The sequence below is a fragment of the Gallus gallus genome, chromosome 5 (genome assembly GCF_016699485.2).
Source record: "Gallus gallus isolate bGalGal1 chromosome 5, bGalGal1.mat.broiler.GRCg7b, whole genome shotgun sequence".
In the NCBI taxonomy this organism is placed as follows: Eukaryota; Metazoa; Chordata; class Aves; order Galliformes; family Phasianidae; genus Gallus; species Gallus gallus.
The window spans coordinates 3677920-3699747 of NC_052536.1; the positions used below are offsets into that span (position 1 = coordinate 3677920).

At 40.8% G+C, this 21828-nt stretch overlaps 1 protein-coding gene and 1 long non-coding RNA gene across 2 annotated transcripts; one reads left to right on the forward strand and one right to left on the reverse strand.

The window, feature by feature from the left end:
- The first annotated feature begins 12963 nt into the window (after nucleotides 1-12963).
- FIBIN (fin bud initiation factor homolog (zebrafish)) lies at nucleotides 12964-14662 on the forward strand. The gene has a single exon (NM_001277594.1). It carries the CDS (start codon nucleotides 13062-13064, stop codon nucleotides 13680-13682), a length of 621 nt encoding a protein of 206 aa, NP_001264523.1. The 5' UTR covers nucleotides 12964-13061; the 3' UTR covers nucleotides 13683-14662.
- A 3842-nt stretch (nucleotides 14663-18504) lies between these two features.
- On the reverse strand, nucleotides 18505-21453 carry LOC121110839. Its single transcript, XR_005860563.1, has 2 exons — nucleotides 20941-21453; nucleotides 18505-20086 (listed from the first exon to the last, which is right to left on the reverse strand). It is a non-coding gene; the product is annotated as an uncharacterized LOC121110839 (long non-coding RNA).
- Nucleotides 21454-21828: the final 375 nt, after the last annotated feature.

The following is a 21828-nucleotide window of genomic DNA, read 5'->3' on the forward strand; positions in this document are numbered from 1 at the left end:
ATGTTTGTATGCTATAACAGCCTGTGGATCACAACATAAATTCTCTCTTGATATTATTATTAGACAAGACTTGGAGTTGTATTAGAGAGACACAATGGGTCTCCACTGTATTCTGTTGGGAAAAGTGCATTCAAGTGCATGTATCTGTTCTCCATGTTTCTTTTCCTGGTTAAGAGCAGGATGTAGCTTCTCAGAAGCTAGCTGCTCTCTGGAGACATTTGAAGATTAGGTCAGTATAGTCCAACCATTCCTCTTATTGCAGGCAGATCTCTCCTGGAGGAGAATTAGTACAAGGCACAGATCAGTAGCAAGTGCTGCCCAAACATTTGTCCTCAGATATTTTACCAAACTGAAAGGAACTACACACGGTATGAGAAAACTGACTAAGTGACGACGTGTATATTGTTTAAATATTCCATACTGATGTGAGGGCAGGAAGTATGCCTCAAAGTGGTGTGCTGCAGGAGCAGCTGTAGTGCACAACACACCTCCCTACATGCCCCTGGTGTGAAAGTCACACTTCCCTTGCAGTTACAAGGAATTACATTGCCATTATCCCATTATCAAACATGGTCCCCAAAAGTCAATGTACACATTAAAAACAACAACAACAATAAAAAAAAACCACTTACCAATCCTTGCAAAATACAGTAAGGTGAAACATATGCTGTTACCTGTGTTCCACAGGGGATGAGCCAAAACAAAAGGATGTGTCAGTGACTGCTTATAAAGCATTCTCAAAGCTCCTGAATCTATCTTTTCTGCTTTCAGTTCTTCTCTGCATATCACGGTATTCTCTCAAGGAGATAAACAGCCTCATACACCAAGAGCAGGCCAAATTTCTGTGATAAACATCCCAAACTGTACACCTGGCCAAGTTAGGTATTGACGGCAAAATGAAAGATGATTCCAGAGTATAAAATATTGTGAGAATTACACTCAGCCTGATCAAAGAAAATGTTCTAAAACTGCATTTAAGAACAGAGCAAATGCCTGCCATTAGATAGGCTGAGAAATTGAGATTTCATTGAGAAATTGAGAAGGGAGGAAAAAGAGAGATGGCATTTCCTACCCATACCTGCTTTTGACTCTGTGTCAAGGTTTTTATGGCTGGCCCAAGTACAGTGAGAACAAATCAAGCAAGCAGCTGAACAAACCCTTGGCATTTCTGACCTTTGCCAGCATGAGAGCATCCAAGTTTGCATCCAAGCATGCCTTGAGATCTAGCAAAGCTTTCAAGAAAGGCTTAACACTTTCTTTTTCACATCTGAGCACCACAAGTAGCAGCAATGTTGGATATTGTGGGTTTTTTTAGTAGACTATGTTACCAAAAAACAATGTTTTACTTTTGTTAAATAGCTGTCAGCCTCGGTTGTTAAGAATTTGAACTATCGATCTTTCATGTGGATTTTTCCTGAAATAAAATATTTAGTTAACACTCACTGTTAAACAAATGAAAAAAAATACACTTGACTAACATACATTTTCTTTGATCATTACTGATTTCAAGCATTTCTGTCCATACTTGTCTTTATTGTCTTCATAGTCATGGTAAGAAAATGTTATTTCCACATTTTTTCTTGCTTATTCTTGTTTATATTGTATTCTAGCACAATCAGCTTCCAGCGTAACTTGTGGCTAAGATAGAAAAGTCGCAAATATAAATTTCTGTGATTGTTTTGTGGGTTACCCTTAAATTGACTGGTACAGTTTCAGAAGTATAAAGCAATTATGGGGGAGGGGAGAAATGGCTGAGCTGCCTGGAAGGGACATGATCAACACATTTTCCAGACCTCCTCTCAGCAGATCACATGTGGTGTTGGACACTTGCTGGCTCACCTGGGTGATCTGCTGGTGGGAATGGTCGTACAGAGAACATCTGCTACCTCAAGACTCAGCATATGCTTCCCTTTTTGAACACAACTAGCACTGCCAAGTGTAGTGGGACACAGCTAAAAACTGACACAGAGGTGATCTTCAGCCTTGTTTTGTTCTCAAGCACAGATGGAAAAGCAGGCCCATTTTTTCTCCTTATGAATCTACAGGAATGATCATGTCAGAATGGCTCCACCACCTCAGTGTATGTGGAGATCAGCAGTGTTTTAGCCAGGCACATAAAACACATAAACAGCACACAGATAGTGATTGTGATGAGAGCATTTAGAAAAGACCTTCAGAGTTGGGAATGTGTCCTTACTTCTGTCCATGTTGGTCCAGGAGCCACTGAGAAGTAACTGAAAAGGGTCTTCTTGCACAGCAATCTGTACAGATGAAGTACTGGTGTTTCCAAAGACAGTTCATGTTGTCTCTTTGGTCTCAATGTGGCCAAGATCAAATCTTAACTATTTCTAGTATTTTTTATGGGCACTGCTTATTCTTAAGCAAAATTTCATAATTCTCATCAATTTCTTCAAGAAAGACATATTACCACTATTCTCACCATGCCTAAATACTACTTCCTCTCAAACCAGCACACTGCCCAAAGTTTTCCTTCCCAAACAGTCAAGGCACAATGCACAGCTCCACTCTCACATTGCTTGTCATACTCTTCTCTGCTGCCCTCTTTTTTAAAGGCCCAGCAGTCTTTTGCTGTTTTTCACTATTGTGACAGACTATAGGTGATGAGCAGTGATAAAGTCTTGGTTTGGTTTTGTTACAGTGTAATGTGTGCTAGCTGATCTTGAACAATCTGATTGCTTATGTCTGTGAATGAAGAACAATATGCTTTCAAATCCCATACAAACCATGGTGTGCACCAACTCTCCCAAGAGTCACCTACAAGATCCAGTGCCTTGGGGCTTAGCAGTAGAGCCTTCTGTGAACATTTGGTCCAAGCCAGGAGAGGAGATAGGGCTATGTTTCCTGTGCCTGTGTTGTGTCACTAATCCCGCAGCTGCTGACGCTGAAGGTAGTGCTCAAAAGTGTGAATATGGGGAAACCACTGAGATCTACTATCATTTTGATTAAGTATGTAAGGTATCATCATCATTCTGAGTTCTTAAGTTTTATTTCATTATTGTCCATAATCAAAGTATTAGTGTATTTAGTGTATTCCATTAACTTTTATGTATTCACTTCAAAAAGCATTATGTGGTTTTATTCACACAGTCATAATTAATCTACAAACTTGTCTGCTTCTAATAGATCCAGGGAATATGATGATAGAGTATTCTGCATAATTCCAGAGGATGATAGACAACTTTTCATTTGCTAGCATGTTCCACTTCCAACATGTTTACTGCTGTAACATCTGGACAAAAAAGGTGTTTGGTAACCAATGAAGTAACTTGGAAAATTTACGACATCTGGATGGGATTCCTCTTGTATTACTCAATATAACTGACTACACATAGAGTTACTTATAGTAACAGATTTCTGTATTTGATGAAGAGATGAAAAATTGAAGCTTTACAAGGAAAACAACAGAAAAAAAAACGGGACATCAGAACATATAATTTAGTCTCCAAATTAGACCAAATTTGCTTTTTTTTTTTTCCTTTATCACTACAGTTCTATGCATCAGGCAAGGAAGCGTTTTGGTTGAATTAGTTAAGAAAATGTTTTAATCACTTAGCTGTTCTTAATCAAACCATATGGTTAATTGTCTGAACATCTGATAACCAAAACCATTTGTAAATGCCAATACTTTTGCACACCTCAGCAGAAATGGCTGAAAATTTGCTCCAGAAATGTTCTTTGCTGTGATGGTTTTTCTCATGTCACAACTTTGTCACAAGTTCTGACCATTACGTATCAAAAACCAGTGGGTGGTGAAAGAGAATAAGCCACAAGGTGATCAAGATCAAATTTGTCATTGTAAATTAACACAGTGAATGATTGAGGAATTATTAGTCATAACTGGAAATGCATAACATTTCTGGAAATTCATATTTTGATAAATAAGTAATGGTTCCTGTATTATTCATTTTGTTGATTCCTAGATGACTGGCAACCAAAAGAGGAACGAGAAAAGGCTACTGTCCACAAGGAATTTACAAGTAAGTCAAGGGCGAGCAAGCAGTTACAAAATAGAGCAAAATATTTCCAGGATTCATTTTTGACTCTGTCCTATTGAAGATACAGGTAAAGTTCTCATCCCCTTCAGCAAGAGGCAGAGAAAATATTTTTAGAAAATACAGTCCTCCATACTCTCTTCCTGAGTTCCATAGTTACTGAGGTCATTTTCTCCATTTATGCTGAGGCAGCTTTGGACTCCTTGTACTTATTTTTTTGTCTATGTAGTAAAAGAAACAGCAGCAAATGTCCAGATACCGTGCTTGGAGGTATGCTCACATTTTTTATAATGATCCCTTTCAGAAAAAAAATGAAGGGAAATAGTGCTGACAAGTGAAATAAGACAGAGTTTCTGAAGTGCAATTAATATGATTTAAATGACTTCCACAAAACTGGTGGTCTTAAATACAACCTAAAAATGGTAGAACCTACATGGTTTAATTACTCAAAGAAATCTTTGCTGCTATTCCAAGCACTTTTACTTGTAGTGAGCTACCCTTTCATCAAATTCATATTCCAAGAGGTGAAAAAAACATAATTGCCATTTTCTTAGGTGCAGACTTTCTACAAAAAGGGAGTGTATTAAGTGCAGTGCTGTACTACTGCAGGAGCATAACCTGCAAAATATATTTTAAGACAGTAGAATAAGTAGAGAATTAGTGATTTAGCAGTTTTGAAACCAAGGGTGAAATCCCACCTTCCACAAAAATTTATGATACAGTGCCGGAGGCCAGAATGTACTTGGGGGGTTATGGCTAGTATATCATAACATACAAGGGGGAGCCAGAAAGAGGAATGTGCATTGCCTTTTTTCTAAGTAGTATGTGTGCCTCTGAATGTGCCTGCCTTAACTTTTTGGGAAAACTTGGTGCAAGATTACCTAGGAAGTCTTTTCCAACCTTAATGATTCTGTGATTCTAAGAGGCCACACACTCCTGATATTCCTCTCTGGTCAGCCATTGTGCTGCCACCTACAGCACCTAATTCTGCAGATCCTTCTTTCCAGTACACATGGGAGGGGTAAGAGAGGCAACCTGTGTTTCAGACACACACCTTCTGCTCCAAAAGCTGCTAGCCCACAGCAAGTAGAGCACATTGCAGCCATTTAACCTGGAGAGGTGTCTGGCACGTGAGTTACTCTTGTAGAGGGTGCGTTTTCCTGCCCCATCTTCCAAGCAACACTCAGTCTCCAGTGTTACCCTCTAAGTTATCATTTCAAACAGACGTCCCAGCAATTGGTTTGGTTTGGTTGAACCTTCTTAAAAGTCCACAAAGCTTTTTAAACACCTCCAAATCTGCTCAGTGTAAAACATTAACTTCCATTCCATTAATTCAGTGGGGCTACAGCACCAGAAGGGACCGATTTGTGAGACTAAATGTGGTGTTCAGTCTGCATGCCTGCAGCAGGGCCAAGGTTTTCTCATCTGAGGCAACCGGGCTGGAAGAGACATAATATTTCATAAACCTTAGTGAACCCACAAACTTTATTCAATCCAGCTTCTTTCCTAACTAACTAATCATATGTCTTTCTTCTTGACCATAAACCTGGAAGTAGGTGCACAGCATTCCTGTAGAGCTGTGTGTTTTGGTTTGAGGTGGGTCTCAGCAAGCAACAGTGCTGGGGTAAGATTTATCAGGGTGCCTCTTTGTCTCCCCTGCAGAAGGGCTCATAAGGCCACAAATAATCTCAAATGCCAGATCCTAAGCCATGCTGTTCTACATAAAAGTCATAAATTGTAGGAGGAGGTACAAATTCCCTATCAGTATTCTTCACAGACTTCAGGCATAGGGAGAATAACGCAGTGTTAGGATTGCTGAATGAGTGCTCTGTGTGGACTAAGTCATTAAAAACCTGTGGAACAGTCAACCATGACTGCACAAAAATAAATACAGAGCTGGCCGTAAATAGTATCCCTTCACCTGCTTCTTCAAGTAGAATTTTATAAGGATGTTTGTTAAAGGGAATGTTTTTTTCTTGTTTTTTTCTTTTTTTCTTTTTTTTAAAAAACAAGGAGATTTTGGTATATTTCAATTGAAACCATATGTTTGGTCTTAGGCTGCTCGAATACAAACTAAGTCTAGTTTTAAATTTAATGCACTGTTAAAAACACCTAAATAAAAATCTGCACAAATGTGCTAGGATAAAAAATGGACATTTTCCAACTTCTTAAAACCAGGTCTGGGAATACAAGTGAGATTTACTGTGGAAGTATTGTTTTGTTTTATTCTTTATTTGCCACATTGGGAAGGGTATGGGAGAGGAGACTGTATCAGTCAAATCCTACATTTGTTCATCATTTCCTATCCCTCAGGTATATCTGAAGAAAATATACCACCATAAATGTTTCCATTTGATCTGTAGCATGACATGGAAAGATTAAACTCTTGTGGGTTCCATGTGGTTGGTTAGGTTGAACATGTAGGCTCAAGCTCTAAACTCACCAGAAGGGACTTTAAAGCAATGGTGAGAAAAGGAAACTTGGCGACTAATCACTACGAAATTTGTCCATTTTTTTCAGGAATTAATCCCAATCTTGATAAGGCTGTGCGTGCAAATCAGAAAATGCCACCCCCATGAAGGTGGCAAAATTTGTAATTACATAGTGTAAATTGTCAGGAAACTGACCTAGAAATCAGGACTGGTGAAATTCAGCTTTCTGGAAACTTTGATGTTTTGAGATACTAGATCAAATGAATGAATTTGATCACAGGACTGCAAATCCTCAGCAACTGTATAAGTGGATTTATCCCATTTGAAACTACATCAGCATTTGCCCATCAGACTCCCTCAGATTTCTTCCAAAGCTTTTATTCAAATTCTTTTCCAAGCGTGCTGGAGCAGAACATGTCAGGCTTTGAGCTTTTTCTATTTGTGAGAGAGAGAAGAGGAAGAAGTATTTCTTTAAATCCTAAAACGCACTTATTTTTTTCTCCTGACAGGTTAGAAACAAGAATATATTATCAAGACTAATAAGTAAACTATGTTTCTATAACATTTGCAAAGTATATACAATACACATACGGCCTTCTCACTTTCACATGCAGCATAAAAAGTAATACAGAAAGCAATGAAAACCAAATCAATATTTTAACAGCAATGACACGCTGACTTGGTAACAAACCACATTTACAGTACTGGGAAAACTTCTCCATGTTCTAGCCAACAATGATGCTTCCAACATGTTTTCATTTCCACTGAGGAAGTGTTATTATTTCCACTTCAGGAACCTTACTGAAGCAATAGCAGAGATATCCGTTTTGGGGTTTGGAGTTTTTCAACAGCAGAAAGAAACTGCACTAGTATGATAGCAATAGATTTTGACTCCATTTCTCTTTTAATCCCTTCCTCTTCCCACGAGGCATCCAGATGCAGCACTCCTTAAAACTAACCCAAGTACATCCTTAATTCTCCACTTTAACCAAAGTATATTTATATACTATAGAGACAGGATGTGTAAAATGTTTTTCTCTACATTTTTTCTGCCAACGTTGAACTCATTTTATTACTGGCTTGTTGAGGCAGATTCAGTGCTGATTGCATATTCTTTCAGGACAAGCAGCCTGGCAGACCCTTTTTATTTGCTGTATTCACATTCAGCCTCAAACCAAACTCAGCTCATAAATACTTGTATTTTTTAACTCAATTTATTTCTTATCCAAGTAGGGCTCACAGGACTATGCACCCAGTCTTAACTATGGTTTGACCCTGAAATACCATAGAATCATAAAGATTGGAGAACACCACTAAGGTCACCAAGCCCAACCACAACCCATTCCCGATGACCATGTCCCTCAATGCCACATTGCCACAGTTCTTGAACACCTCCAAGGATGGTGACTCTAGAACCTCCCTGAGCAGCCTACATGAAGAATCTACAAGTTATCAAAATTTGTAAGCTTACAAGTTAGCAAAAGTGTTGTTTTCTTTACATAGTTGTATGTGAGAAATCTCCTGTTCAGCTTCCCAACTTGGAATTAAGTTTACTTCTTAAGATTTCAGTATAGTCATATGCTGGTATTGGGATGTTCAGCACAGTTTATGCTTCAGCATATTCATGCTTAGTTTGTGTTGGATTCCAAATTTATACTGTATGAAGTGTCTTATAAAAGTTACATGTTACAAATCTAATCTTTTCTGCAGATTTTCTAGTCATACTCTTATGTTCCTAATATTCCTATGAAAAACTGGCATTATTCTGACATGTATCCCCTGCTCATATCCCTCAATTGATAATGATAAACCTTCAAGAGAAGAAAGAAATAGTGATGACTGCTGTAACTGTTGCACAGCTAAGTGGTAAGAACCAATATTTTTAGTCATGTTTAAGTTGTCAGGCATTCACTTGGTCTGGCAGTATTTTCAACATCTCTTTTGTAAGTAACTAGTAAAGTTACTGTATATTTATAAACAAGCCAACTATTAATAAATCAAACAAAATTATATACTTTACATTTCAGAAAAGCATACATATTGAACACAATTTAGTAAGCTCTGACTAGGGCAATATTCATGCTAATAACAATTACTACTTAGTTTTGTAACAGTTAGATATTGCCAGACCGCTGAAAATTATTAAAAATATTGTGTCAGAATAATATTGTTCTATGTGCTTAAAATGCAGATAAAATATCTAAGTATAAAGCCTATTCTTGATCTTGCCTTATGTAACTTTGACAGAAATCTACTGCTCCTAAAATCAGTTTTCCCAGTATTTCTATTAGTATCTTATTCATCCAAATGTTCTCCAGACATGATTCGCATGTTCCATCCTGAAAAATTATCATTACTCCTAATTATATTTTTACAGTAACTTCAGGGTAAAATATATATATATGTGTGTGTGTGTGTAGGTGGTGCATAGAATATGCAAGAACACTAGTGGTAACTGACAAAGAGCATGAATAGTGGGGGATAAATACATAAGCTAATACTGACACCTAACTTGATGCCATTTGAGCATTTGGTACTACACCCTACAATTAGACATTACACTCGCATACTTGTTAGTCTCATGTTTAAACAAGGTATCTTTTATACAAAGCTGTATATATACTGTTCACAGTAAGAAAACAGAAGGCAGTAGTCAGCAAACAGCACTTATACCCTAAAGCCTGTGGGGCCTTTAGGACCATATAACATATACCTGTTCTCTAAATTACTGACTATTTACATCCAAAACATTCTGATGCTGCAAAGTTTACTGTGCTCTGTAACAGAAATAGCAAGCTGAAAATCAATGATAAAGCATTGCTTGCAGAAAAAGATTATGCACACATCACTCAGCACTGAGCACGGCACCACATATTTGCCTTTGGTTCATTGGCAATTTCTGGAGCCTGATTTTGGTGCTGTTGCATTAATGGGAAAACTTTTTAAGCAGAATAAATGCTGCTGTTCTTCGCATTATTATAAACCTAATGCTGCTCAGTGGAAAAACAATGGCTTTACCAGTGCAGAGTACATTGTGCCAAGTATTTATAAAAAGACAGTATCAGTATCCTTCTTTATTTGCATTTCCAATGCTTTTTCCTCATTTTATACAAAAGCAATTTTTATATCTTAAGCAGACACACTGGGTAAAGTACTGTCGCCATGCAGTCAGTGGGATTGTTGACAATGCTAGGATTGCCATGAATGCCTTCATGGGAGCATGCCACAAGGAACAGCTGTTTCCTGACTGCTTCCCAAAAACTCACCAGATCTCCAACCTCATAGAACTAGCCATAAGGGCTCCTAGTAGAAGGTGTACCATTCAGCATAAAACTGCCCTCTCCTCTTTTTGTAAAAAAACCCTTCTGTCCTCCTCCTGTTTTGCTGCCTTCTGTGCCTCACAGACAATACTAGAAACTACTTTTAAGAGCTCTGCACTGACTCTGATTTTTATGTTGTTGTTTCAGACACTGCTATAGTGCTGCTGATGATGTTGGCTGTGATGAAAATATCTGATGCTTCAGCTCCCGTCTTGTTACCTAAAGGTATATGTGCCTTTCAGTGTCTTTAAAAATAATAATAAATCTGATTTTCACTTGTCTGCACAGTGTTTTATGAACAAACTGAAAGAATTCGTATCAGATTGTCTCTGTGTATTCTAAAGAAATTGATTCTTATAGGTAATTTTGGGGAGATGATGGCCACTTTTACAAAATATTGTTTTGTCAGCTTAAGCCTGTATCTTTTCCTTTGCTTGATGATTACCTATGTTCTCAGTAAAAATTTGGGATTCTGTCACATTGCAATACTGATCCATATAGGTATTGCCTTAAATCAGGCTCTCGCACATCCTTCAGCAAGCCCCAACTCTTACCAAAGCTTTGCCCACTGGGTCACTAGAGCTGCAGATCCCAAACTGCAGACATCCTCCAGCAGCAGAGACATTCCAGGTGGGTTACTTAAGGCAAGATTAGTTGGGTAGAAAATTTAAATAAAATTCCCAGTGGTTGGCACAGAGTGGGGAACCAAGTAAAATATTGGGTGAAACAATAGCATCCTGGAAATAAAATTGTTTGAAAGAACCTCTGTTGGGAAACATGGACTGAGGACAAATGGCAAGCAAGCTCAGCTGAAGAAGCCTTAGACCTTTTATAGAAAGCTTAAGCACAAAAGCTTGACCTAATCCAACCTATTTATATTAGTGTTTTCTGAGCTTAATTACAAATTTAAATGTTTCTAAACATGTGGAGTGTTTGTGTTTGGATAGGTGGTCTGGTTTGGGCTTCAGTAGAGCAAAGGAAGCTGCTCAGACAGACACCACGCACCTCCAGGTGTATGGGCACACGGCCTGAATGGACCTGGGGTGTGAAAGGATTTTCAGAGCAGTAATGCAGTCAGCTCCCACTCTGCTGTCTCTGGGATAGGTTTAGGTTGCTGACTCATTGGTTTCATTTTAGCTCTTTTTTCTCAATGTTTGTCAGTTGTATAATGTTCTGCGCATGCCTAAACGCTCTCAAGTCACTAATTGGGACAATGACAGTTATAGGTTATCATTAAAGCTACATTCATCACAAGGACTTGCACCATCTGCAGCTTTGCAGATGGCACCAAACTGAGTGATGCAGATGACACAACAGAAGTGACAGACGCCATCCAGAGAGACCTGAACACACTTGAAAAGTGGGCACGTGAGAACATAATGAGGTTCAAAAAGGCCAAGTGAAAGGTGTTGCACTTGGATTGAGCCAATCTCAGATATGAGTACAGACTGGGAGAAGAACTCCTTGAGAGCAACCCTGCAGAGAAGCACTAGGAGGTCTTGATGGACAGAAAGCTGGACATGAACCAGTAGTGTGCTTCTGCAGCTTGGAAGGCGAATAGAATCTTGGGCTGCATCAACAGAGGGGTGGCAGCAGTGAAAGGGAAGTGATTGTCCCCCTCTGTTCTGCCCTCATGAGGTTCCATCTGTAGTACTGTGTCCAGGCCTGGAACCCCCAGTACAGGAAGGATGCACAGCTGTTGGAGTGGGTCCAGAGGAGTGACACAATGAAGACTGATGGGCTGGAACACATTTCTATGAAGAAAGGTTGAGGGAAATGGGCTTATTCAGGCTCCAGGGAGATCTCATTGCGGTCTTCCAGTACTTGAAGGGATCTTACAGGCAGGAGGCAGATCAACCTTTTACACAGTCTGATTGTGATAGGACAAAGGGGAGTGGCTTTAAACTGAAAAGAGGGGAGGTTCAGATTAGATGTTACGAAGAAGTTCTTTACTGTGAGGGTGGTGAGGCACTGACACAGGCTACCCATAGGAGTTGTGGATGTCCCATCCCTGGAGGTGTTCAAGGCCAGGCTTGATGTGGCCCTGGACAGCCTGATGTGGTGAGTAGCAACCCTGCCCAAGGCAGGGGGGTTGGAACTAGATGATCTTTTAGGTCCTGTCCAACATAAGCCATTCTGTGATCCTATGACTTTTCTTCAGTACACTCTGTTCTATCCTAAAGGGCTTTTCTCTGTCCGTAAGTCCGCTAGTGTGCTTCCAGGAACCCACACCACTTACCCACTGGTAGGCAGGCACCTGCAAACAGAACCTGCAGGTGGTGCTGCATGGAAATGCTATGACAGTGGGTTTCAAGCCTCATTGCTCTCTAGATCTGCTTGAGGAAAGTGGTTGGGAACTGCAGTCCTGGAGTGAGAGGTTAGAACACCCTTTTTCAACAAAACAAAGCCAGGGTCCTGCAGCCTGACCACAGCAATGAGGCCATTCAGCAGGGATAGAAAGGGTTCTCTTAGGTTTGTTGTCCAGAGAGATCCAAGCCCGGTACTTCCCGCCTGATATCTCAGCTCCTGCTTAATTCCAACTGAAACTCGCCTGGTCTGCATGGAACAATAATAAATGAGATCAAAAAGAGCTAAGATGTTTCAGCAGGGCCATGTTTAGAGAGCTTGGAACTATTTCCGAATGAAGTATGTCATAACCATCCCAGTTTATACACCATGTGGAAAGCACTGGATGATAGTTGAAATATTTATATTTAAGAGGCATAAATGTTTATTAATAACGAGGTGTACATATTTTTGCATGCAAAGCTTTCATGGACAGCAGCGGGAATCTGAACTCCATATGCCTGCAAGGTTGGTGTGATCTCTGCAGTCTGGTGACTGCTTTCACGAAAGAAACTGTGAGGAGACCCGGTGCGCATACTCGCTACACACGAGGTTCTACCCTGCTGCAATCCAGCTGCTGGATGCACACGGAAAAGTTTCACGAAACACTTCGAAATTCACAGAGCGCGGCGGGACGCATATCATCTGCTCTTTTCTAAGGCACGCACAGCTGAGGTTGTCTCGCAGATCAGCCCGGAGGGACGGGGGGAGGGCGGGAGGCAGGGGGCGGCCCGACACGCCGGCGGGGCGATGCCCGGAGGCTGGCCCGTCTCGTGTGGTCCTGGGGCCGCTACCTCCGTTCTCGGCGCGGCTTTTAAGGGCGGCGCGGCGTGAGCCGAGCGCAGAGTTCTGGCCGAGCTCCGAGCCCGCAGCGGAGTTTGGGGAGGCCCCGCGGGGCGCCCATGGGGCGGGGGCAGCGCGGCGCCGGCCGGCCCTAGGCTGCACTCAGCATGCCGGCGCTGCGCCTGCTGTGGTTCGGCTGCCTGTGCAGCCTGTGCCGCGGGTACTTCGAGGGCCCGCTGTACCCCGAGATGTCCAACGGCACCCTGCACCACTACTTCGTCCCCGACGGGGACTACGAGGAGAACGACGACCCCGAACGCTGCCAGCTGCTCTTCAGGGTGAGCGAGCAGCGGCGGTGCGGCACGGCGGCAGCGGGCGAAGGGCTGAGCCTGCGGGAGGAGCTGACGGTACTGGGCCGGCAGGTGGAGGACGCGGGTCGGGTGCTGGAGGGCATCGGCAAGAGCATCTCCTACGACCTGGACGGGGAGGAGAGCTACAGCACCTACTTGCGCCGCGAGTCCGCCCAGATCAGCGACGCCTACTCCAGCTCGGACCGCTCGCTGAGCGAGCTGGAAGGCAAATTCCGGCAGGGCCAGGAGCAGGGCGGCCGCGAGGAAGCCCGTCTGGGCGACAGCTTTCTGGGTCTGCTGCTGCATGCCCGCGCCCTGCTCCGCGAGACCCGTGCCATCTCCAGCGGGCTGCGGGACAAGCACGACCTGCTGTCCCTCACCGTGCGCAGCCACGGCGCTCGCCTCAGCCGCCTCAAGAACGACTATCTGCGGGCCTGAGCCTGCCGCCGGCACCCCAGGATGGCGCCCAGCCGCCCTGGAAACGCGTATTTATTGTATAGGACCTCCCGAGTGAAGGGCAGGTTTGTGTTGAGTGGAAGGGTGGAGGTACGTCTAAAAAGTTGTCCTATATCATAGCGTGCAACGGATGGAGCGTTGTCTTCCAGCGTTTGGCTCTCGGCTCGCCATGACACCCACATATGCAGCAGGCGTGCGAACTCCTCCCGCTGGTACTCTCATTCAAGGGGAACCCTCTGTTAACTCCTAACCTTGTGTAGTGGCATGTATTGTACTCATGTAAAGTATTGTTCTGCTGCGTAACTCCAAACTGCAATTTCCGTCTGCGTTCGGGAAGCCGGGATCTTATTCTGGCAGGGTCTGTGCTCCTCACGGCTTTGCTTATCGGTGGCTCTAAGCTATCGGAACCCCAGAGCCAGCCAAAAAGGCTGATGTCAGATTCCAGGAATGCCAGTGGAGGCTTTTATAACAAGAAGAAGGAGCCCTAGGAGTAATTGCAGTCTCAGATCCCAAATTCAGAGCCTGGTTTCTCAGAGCATGTTTCTAAAGCAGACAGAAGGTTTTGGTCTGTTCCAGTGTACTGTTCCTTTGTACTTTTGTTAGCTAAGCTATTAATAAACCTATTCGTGCTCCTGGACAATAGCAGAAGCGCCTGGTGGGAAGGAGGGGGAGGATTGTTTGGGTTCTCACACTCCTTGCTATGTAATCTTCAACTTGGGGTAATGTGGTACTGGATTACAGACAATGCAGGCTGCATCACTGCTTGGATGAGAGAAGTTTGTATTGTTTTAATAAATGTTTGAAAACTGTGCTAAGGCACACTGTTCTTGTACTCTTCTGCTTGAGATGCACTTGATTTAAAACATGCTGGTATAATGTGTCTTTCAGCAAAAAAATTGTGCATGTAGATCCTACCAAACTCGCTTTTTAGTGAAAACAAATAAAAGTTTACAGACTCAAAAGGTAAGCAAGTTTCATTAAAAGGAAGTATGTTATTGTAGTGGTCTTTTCCAACCTTAATGATTCTATGATAACAATACCAAAGAGCACATAGGGCTCTTTTTGGATTTTGTAAGCCTTTTTAAGAAGCCAGTGTATGAAACTAGCAACCTCACAGCAACGAAAGAGAAGCTGTTTTATGAACGTTTGAGGTCCAATCCTGCTACCTCTACCCCCATTCAGTTCTACACTGGCTTGCACACCATCTGGCTGGGTGAGTCCCTCAGAGCTGTTGGGTGTCAATGTAAGTCACCTGGGACCAAAGCATTGAAGGCACCGGGAGATGTCTCAGAGCGGTATGTGCTTACCTGGCTTGGGGATCATCCCATTTATCTCAAAGGTAGGGAGATGTAGCAGTGCCCAAGCAGGATATTTTAGGATGTCACTGTGTACCTTTAGATCCTTAGTGTCTTTGAAGATCTGGAAAAATTGAAACATTGCATTGGTGGAGTTCAGTGGAACTACCCAGCGTTATTTTCACATATGTTTTCAAGGGAGAAAGTGTGACAGGTTCTAGCTCTGAAAAAAATTGTTTATTTGTCATACTTTCCTTGCCACTAAGGCCAGATGGAAAAACATGGAGCATAGAGAGCCATCACTAAGTCTATTTTGCTCCCTACTGCAACAAAGCATAAAGCATTTTGGGATGGACCAGTGACCGTACAATGAGAAAAAGCTCTGACAGTTTCTGAGGGCATCTCTCCTTTCTCTGTGGATCCTACCCTTTCAGAAGTACGTGCCAAATTTGTCATGCTGTTCCATTTGTGCCCAGATTCTTCTTAAAACACTGCCCTAGCCAAATCCTTGCAAAGGAAATCATGTGTTTTAGTCTATGCTTAGTCTTTGAGGCTATGCTTATAATGTGAATTGTAAAACATCAGTAAAGAAACTATAGTTGCAAACCATGCCAGGATTTTTTAGCCACGATGGTGTTCAAATATTAATAGAAAAATAGTAGTAGAAAAATGCAATTTCTTCAATACACTTTAAGCTGCTTGGCTGTTCTGTTTGCAGTAGCAATCCTTTGGTCAATCTCAAGCTATTCCACTGTGTGCAGTATACTAAGAGTGGTAAATATTTGCAGTGTGTTTACTTTCAAAGCAGGAGATTACATGACGTACCTGGAGATTCACAGAATAACTCCATCAGCTCTGTCTGTAAACTGTCATCTAACAAAGCAAAACTGTCGTTCTTTAAAATCCAGGCTGATGTTTCTTAGGATAAATATGAATATATTGACAAATCTCTCTGTCAATTTGTATTTTGGCAAAATATAAATATTTTTCATATTTGAAATTGAGACAACCAGAATTATACTCTTCTATAGAAGGCTTTGAATGTTATGTTTTAAGGAGAAATCACATAAATCTGAGTTTAGGCTATATGTAAATTTACATGCTTAATAAAAAGGGTCAACTTTATGTGGATTTTGTGAAGCCAGTACAAAAGTATTTTAAGATATTTAAATCCCTTTCAGTTTGGTTAACGTCAGTTTGTCTGGTCTAAGTAAAGGTAAACATGACTATTCATTAAAAGTGCATCAGTTTTGGGTCAGAGTTTGTGTAACTGATTGTCCTTTAGACATCTGCAGTCTGACAAGCTGTGCTGCAAAAGGCCTGCATGAACTGGCTGCACAATGATATCCAGCAGTTTAAAGTTTTACGTTCAAAATAGGTCCTAAAAACTGCTGTAATCCTCTTTGTAATCCTATCAGTTTTGCTGCTTTTGTGGTGTTTTGTTTTTTCTTTAATCTGATAAAATTTAATTCATTAGAAGAGGTCCATTGTTTTTATGTGATGTATTTCAAATAGTAAAGGGCTTCTTATCATTGAAAACTCATTGCATATTTTTACCTGGGGAGCCTTACAAGACCAGTTGTAGCAGCTATTCTGACCCAACAGCTCCACCTGTTGTGTTTATAACATCAAGTTTGGGCTCTCTTTTTATTTTTTTTATGCTAGAACTGAAATTGACTTGGTCTTTTTCATAGTGTTCTGGAGACTTAAAAATGTATATGATATTTCCTGAATTTATTAAAGAGATGATGGTATTGAAGAGCAGATGATGATGTTTGCTGAAAAAATCAAGCAATACAAAAAAAATACAAGAAAAAAAAATGGAAGAGAGGGCAGCAGTCATAGAGAGCTCACTTCTTAGAACTTCAATTTTCTTTTACATTCATCCAGTGACTTAACTCATTAAGAGTCAAAGCAAGTCATTAAGAGACAAGATTCTGCTCCTCTCCAAGCAGATTACTTATGCAGTCAGTGCTCAATTGTAGCTGCCTACAGATATACACTGCGCTGAAGAAACTCAGTTAACTGTGGAGCAAACCGCTTTCTCACACGAGCACCAATGAAAGTAGAGAAATAAAAGGCTTTGCTTGCAGATGGCAGCAGTTGGAAAAAAACATATCTGTGACAACTCAATGGCTAGGAATTCAGAGTGGTGGTATAAATCATGGCTTTCTAAGTTAAAACTTACAAAGTTTCCCAGATTGACCTACCCAGGACCATTCTGATAAAGAGAGTAGGCAAGGGATGATTTCAAAAACATGGTAAGCCTCTCAAGGATCCCATGTGTGCCAAGCTGAATGGATGAATACTCTGAAATTAAATTGCTGGCCTGTATGTTGTCACATGCATGGCTGCAAAAGACCAAGATATGTACCTTGGAAGCAAAAAATATACTTGCCTCAGACAAAAGAAGCATCAGCTCTGGTTACAGTCTTGCCTTGAAAAAATTAAGTTTGTGGATAAGGGAGAAATCCTGCTGGGTGTGCTTGTTGGTGGTGGTGTGGTTTATTGAGATGAGCTTCATGACACTTTAAAAGATGCTCACTTGTGCTTATCAGATATCACTTTTTGCTACTGATAAAGGAGTTTTTGGTATTGTTTGGTGAAATGTATTTGCTAGCTATTACTCTTAAAATAGTTCTGCATGTTTGAAAGCTATCTGACATTTTTCTGTCTGCTAAGACGTATTTTTATTTGCAGCCAATTGGGGAATTTATTCCCTCTTACTTTGCTTTTTGGTGAGCCACTAGCCAAAACTTGAAAAATTTACGGATCTGTATTTTGTTCCTGAAGTATATGAAACTGGCAAAAATACTGATCCAACTGCATGTCCTTTAAAAAAAAAAAAAAAAAAAAAAAAAAAAAGGGCTTTTACTAGAATATGTATGTATGAAAAAGGCTCTGTGAATATTTTCTTTTCTTCATAAAGTTGTCATCCTGCCTATAAGATCAGCTTACAATTGGAAAAGACACCATTTAAAGACTGGTTCTGTAACAACAAAAACATATGGTCTCCATAATCATTACGTTTTTAATGATGTGGCTTGGAAAGAGTCATTCATGGCTTGTAGAGTCATTCATCCTCGAGAACTGCCTTACCTTGGGGAGGTATCGTTGACTGTCTCCAACATACCATTAACATTCTTTCATAAGAAAAGACAAAGCCAAGTATTTGTGTTTTCTCAGATGACAGCCTTGCTTAGGCTGCGTGCATAGCTCTTTTAAATACTTGGAGACTGCCTGTGTAACAGCAGTTGTTCACATCTGAGCTTTCTTTGGGGAAAAGTCCTTGGAGAAGCTTGGATTTGCTACCCAGCAAAAGTTACTGGCAAGTGCAGGATGACTGAAAAAGCTGTGTACTTCCATCATATTTTCCATACTTTTTCCATGCTGCAAGCATTTCACTGGAAGAGCAGTTACCACCATAAATTAGTTATACTGTAAACAATAGAGGCCTTACTATATAGAGACTGTCCAAATTACAAAATCTGGGGGTTTTTTTGTTTTTGTTTTTGTTTGTTTGTTTGTTTGTTTCCTATCTACTTATCGTTTCTTTTTGAAAATAATGTGACCTGAATTTTCAGTTTAGGGCTAGGTCCAGGAGAATTACTTCAACGGGTCATAAGCCTCTCGTCTTACATTCTCAGCTGTTTGTCTTAAAGCTGTTTAGAGCTTATTATGCCTTTACCTGGGAAACGATCATGAAAGAAATTCTGCCTGTACACTTCCTGTGTTGACAGCTCTTTGGTTAATCAAGAACAGCCAACTTTTTTTAAGAGCAGGCTTTGTCCTTTTTTGTGGATGTGAGTTTGTTTCTAATTTAATGTGATTAAACTGTGATTTGTATTAAAGTCAAGAGTAATGTGAATATTATTTTCCTATTTTTACACTTTCTTACAAAGTATTTACAAAGCTTTTTAACTCTTGATTCTAAAGGCACAACCAAGCATAATCTAATTTGCAATTGGGACAACACACAAGTCTATAGGCTGGCATGTATAAATACACACTATAAGGCTGGTAATTTTAAATAATACCTTTCACAGCTTCTAGCTTAAGAGTAAACCTAGTCAGACTGCAGTAAATGAACAAGAGGTTGACAATTTTTTTATTCTTTCCTGAGGAAGGAGAATGAAGCTTTTCCTTACAACACACAGTGTATGTCCCACGCACTCAGTTCAGCATCTCATTGGATCCAAACAACTGCATTTCTGTTTTTCATATTTCTCTGAATTAGAATCAGAGTGAATATACTGTCCCTGTCCCTGTCCCTGGACATGCAGGCACCCCCAAATAGACAGAACCATGATGAGTGAAACCAGGGGCAGACAAACTGCATAAGTAAGTTCAAGAAGAGACGCTTCTACCTTCAGAGTAAGCCCTAGCAGCAGCTCCTGCCCTCCTTCTTGTGTGATGGCCATCCTAGTCCCTCACCACTGTGACTCTCACCTAGCACTACCAGTGCTTGTCCAGTCTGATCTAATCTCCAAAAAATGCTTTGTCTCGCTCATCAGAGTCTGAGATGCAGTTCTCCCTCTGTGATCATGATTTCCTAGCCTAGTCACTCCATGCTCTTTATATGCACAAACAGAGGGATAAACCTGCCCTGAATGAACTCAAGTTCACCCTCTGCTCATTTACCCTAGAAGCTAATTTGTGACCAGGCCCAGTTTTTGTTTCTGACATCTTTCTTTCTGTGGCAGTTAGGGATTTCAAAAGGCCAAGCATCCCCTGTGCTACATATATACTGATTTATATTTTCTACCCTAATGGCTTTACCTTTGTGTCTGGTTCCACAACCATGTGCAGGCCAAGTGGTGTTTGTTTACTTATGTAGTCTTACTGAATTTAATGTGAGCTCTTGTACATTTCTAAGCTACATTTCAGCCTACCCTATAGCACTGAGTTATTTCAGAGAGCAACCGATCCCTTCAGGCTGCTACACTGCTCTAGGCTGCTGCTGCTGCTTCTTTTCACATCCCTCTGGGGCTTTTCCACTGTTGTCTTCCAGCTCCTGAAGATCTCCCATTATATCACAGGCCCGCTGCATGTTGCAGTTTCTGTCTCTTCAGCACATGTGCAGAGCTGAAGCTGGCAGGACCAGAAAATCACCATTATTTTTTATAAGCTTCACTCAACTGGGAATACAGGTAGACTCTTACTGCTGTGGCAAGGTAACGTATTTATTGGACAAAAATCAGTTTGCTTTCTAAGGACATTCTGCTTTTTATGCTTTCTGTGCTTTTGCCTATGACTTTGAGTTTTGCAGTGCTCATTGCTGCCAACCTTAAATTTATCTGGCATTGAGTGCACAGACTATTAGTCATATAGAAACCTACAGCATTACCCCCACTGTATCATAGTTCCCCATATGAATGATGGAGAAAGAGTGAAGTCCAAAGGGAATAAGTTAACTAATCTTGTACAACAGGATTCTGTAAAATGATATTGTGATAGTAAAATGACACGTAAATGTACCACAAAATAAATAAGCTCCAGATTTTCACTGCACAGAACTTCTGACATGCCTCTTTTAAAATTCCTTATTTTATATTCAGCAAATAAAAACACAGCACTAATGAGTCATATTTTGCTGAGTTATTATGTAATCCTGAAGGCAGTTTATTTTAATTTCCACTTGGATAGGATACTTTTCCACTTACATATTATGTAATGCTCCTTATAAAAATAGAGACCCAGTCTTGCAAACACCTTGGAGCGTTCCTGTTACAGAATGAGACTTGGGACCAGTGCAGTTCTCACACCCTCCTTATTATGTTTATTATACCACAAAACATTTCCCTTCTATCTTAAAAAAAAAAAAAACTTCATTCTTGATCTATGTGCAGCCTTTCTTCCTAAATTGTAAATAATATTTCTTTTTTTTTTTCTTTTTCTTTTTGAGCTTGATGGGTATATATACATATGTACACTTTAATACTTACTTTATGTTAATGACAGATCTTGCTTGTTAAAAAACTTGACTTGAAATCCTTGTCCTGTTACTAAGAAAGAACACTTGAGAAATTAATTATAAACATACATAATATAAAATGTTTTATATCAGTCAGTATGCATTTAACAGAATGTGCACTGCTTATAAAAGATAACAGAGAAGAAAAAATACTTGAGATACATAGTGTTAATAAAATAGGTGGCAAGGCCAGCAGCACAAGAGTCAGGAAATTAAAAGCCATGGATTCTCAAGCTATAGCCTATGTTCAGCATGGGCAGGATGCCCTTTGCTGTGTGCTAGTGCTTGCAGATTGGTGATTGACACTGGGAAAGAAGTACATACTCTTCTTCATGGCATTTACAAAATCTCTGCAAGTATGGACTTCTCAGGGATTTTTTGTTTGTTTGTTCTGTTTTAATGAAGTCCAAGACATAGTGATAGGACAAGGGCGAATGGTATTAAACTGAGGCAGGGGAGGTTTAGGTTAGATATTAGGAGGAAGTTTTTCACACAGAGGGTGGTGACGCACTGGAACAGGTTGCCCAAGGAGGCTGTGGATGCCCCCTCCCTGGAGGCATTCAAGGCCAGGCTGGATGTGGCTCTGGGCAGCCTGGTCTAGTGGTTGGCGACATTGCACATAGCAGAGGGGTTGAAACTAGATGATCACTGTGGTCCTTTTCAGCCCAGGCCATTCTATGATTATATAATTATATTGACGATCTCCTGTTGACATCTGACTCACTGGAGGCAGTAGGACAGGCGGCAGATTCATTGACTATCTATCTGCAAGAAAAAGGACAGGCTATAAATCCTCAGAAGGTGCAAGGTCCAGGCCTGTCCATGAAATTCCTGGGGGTAATTCGGTCAGGAAAGACCA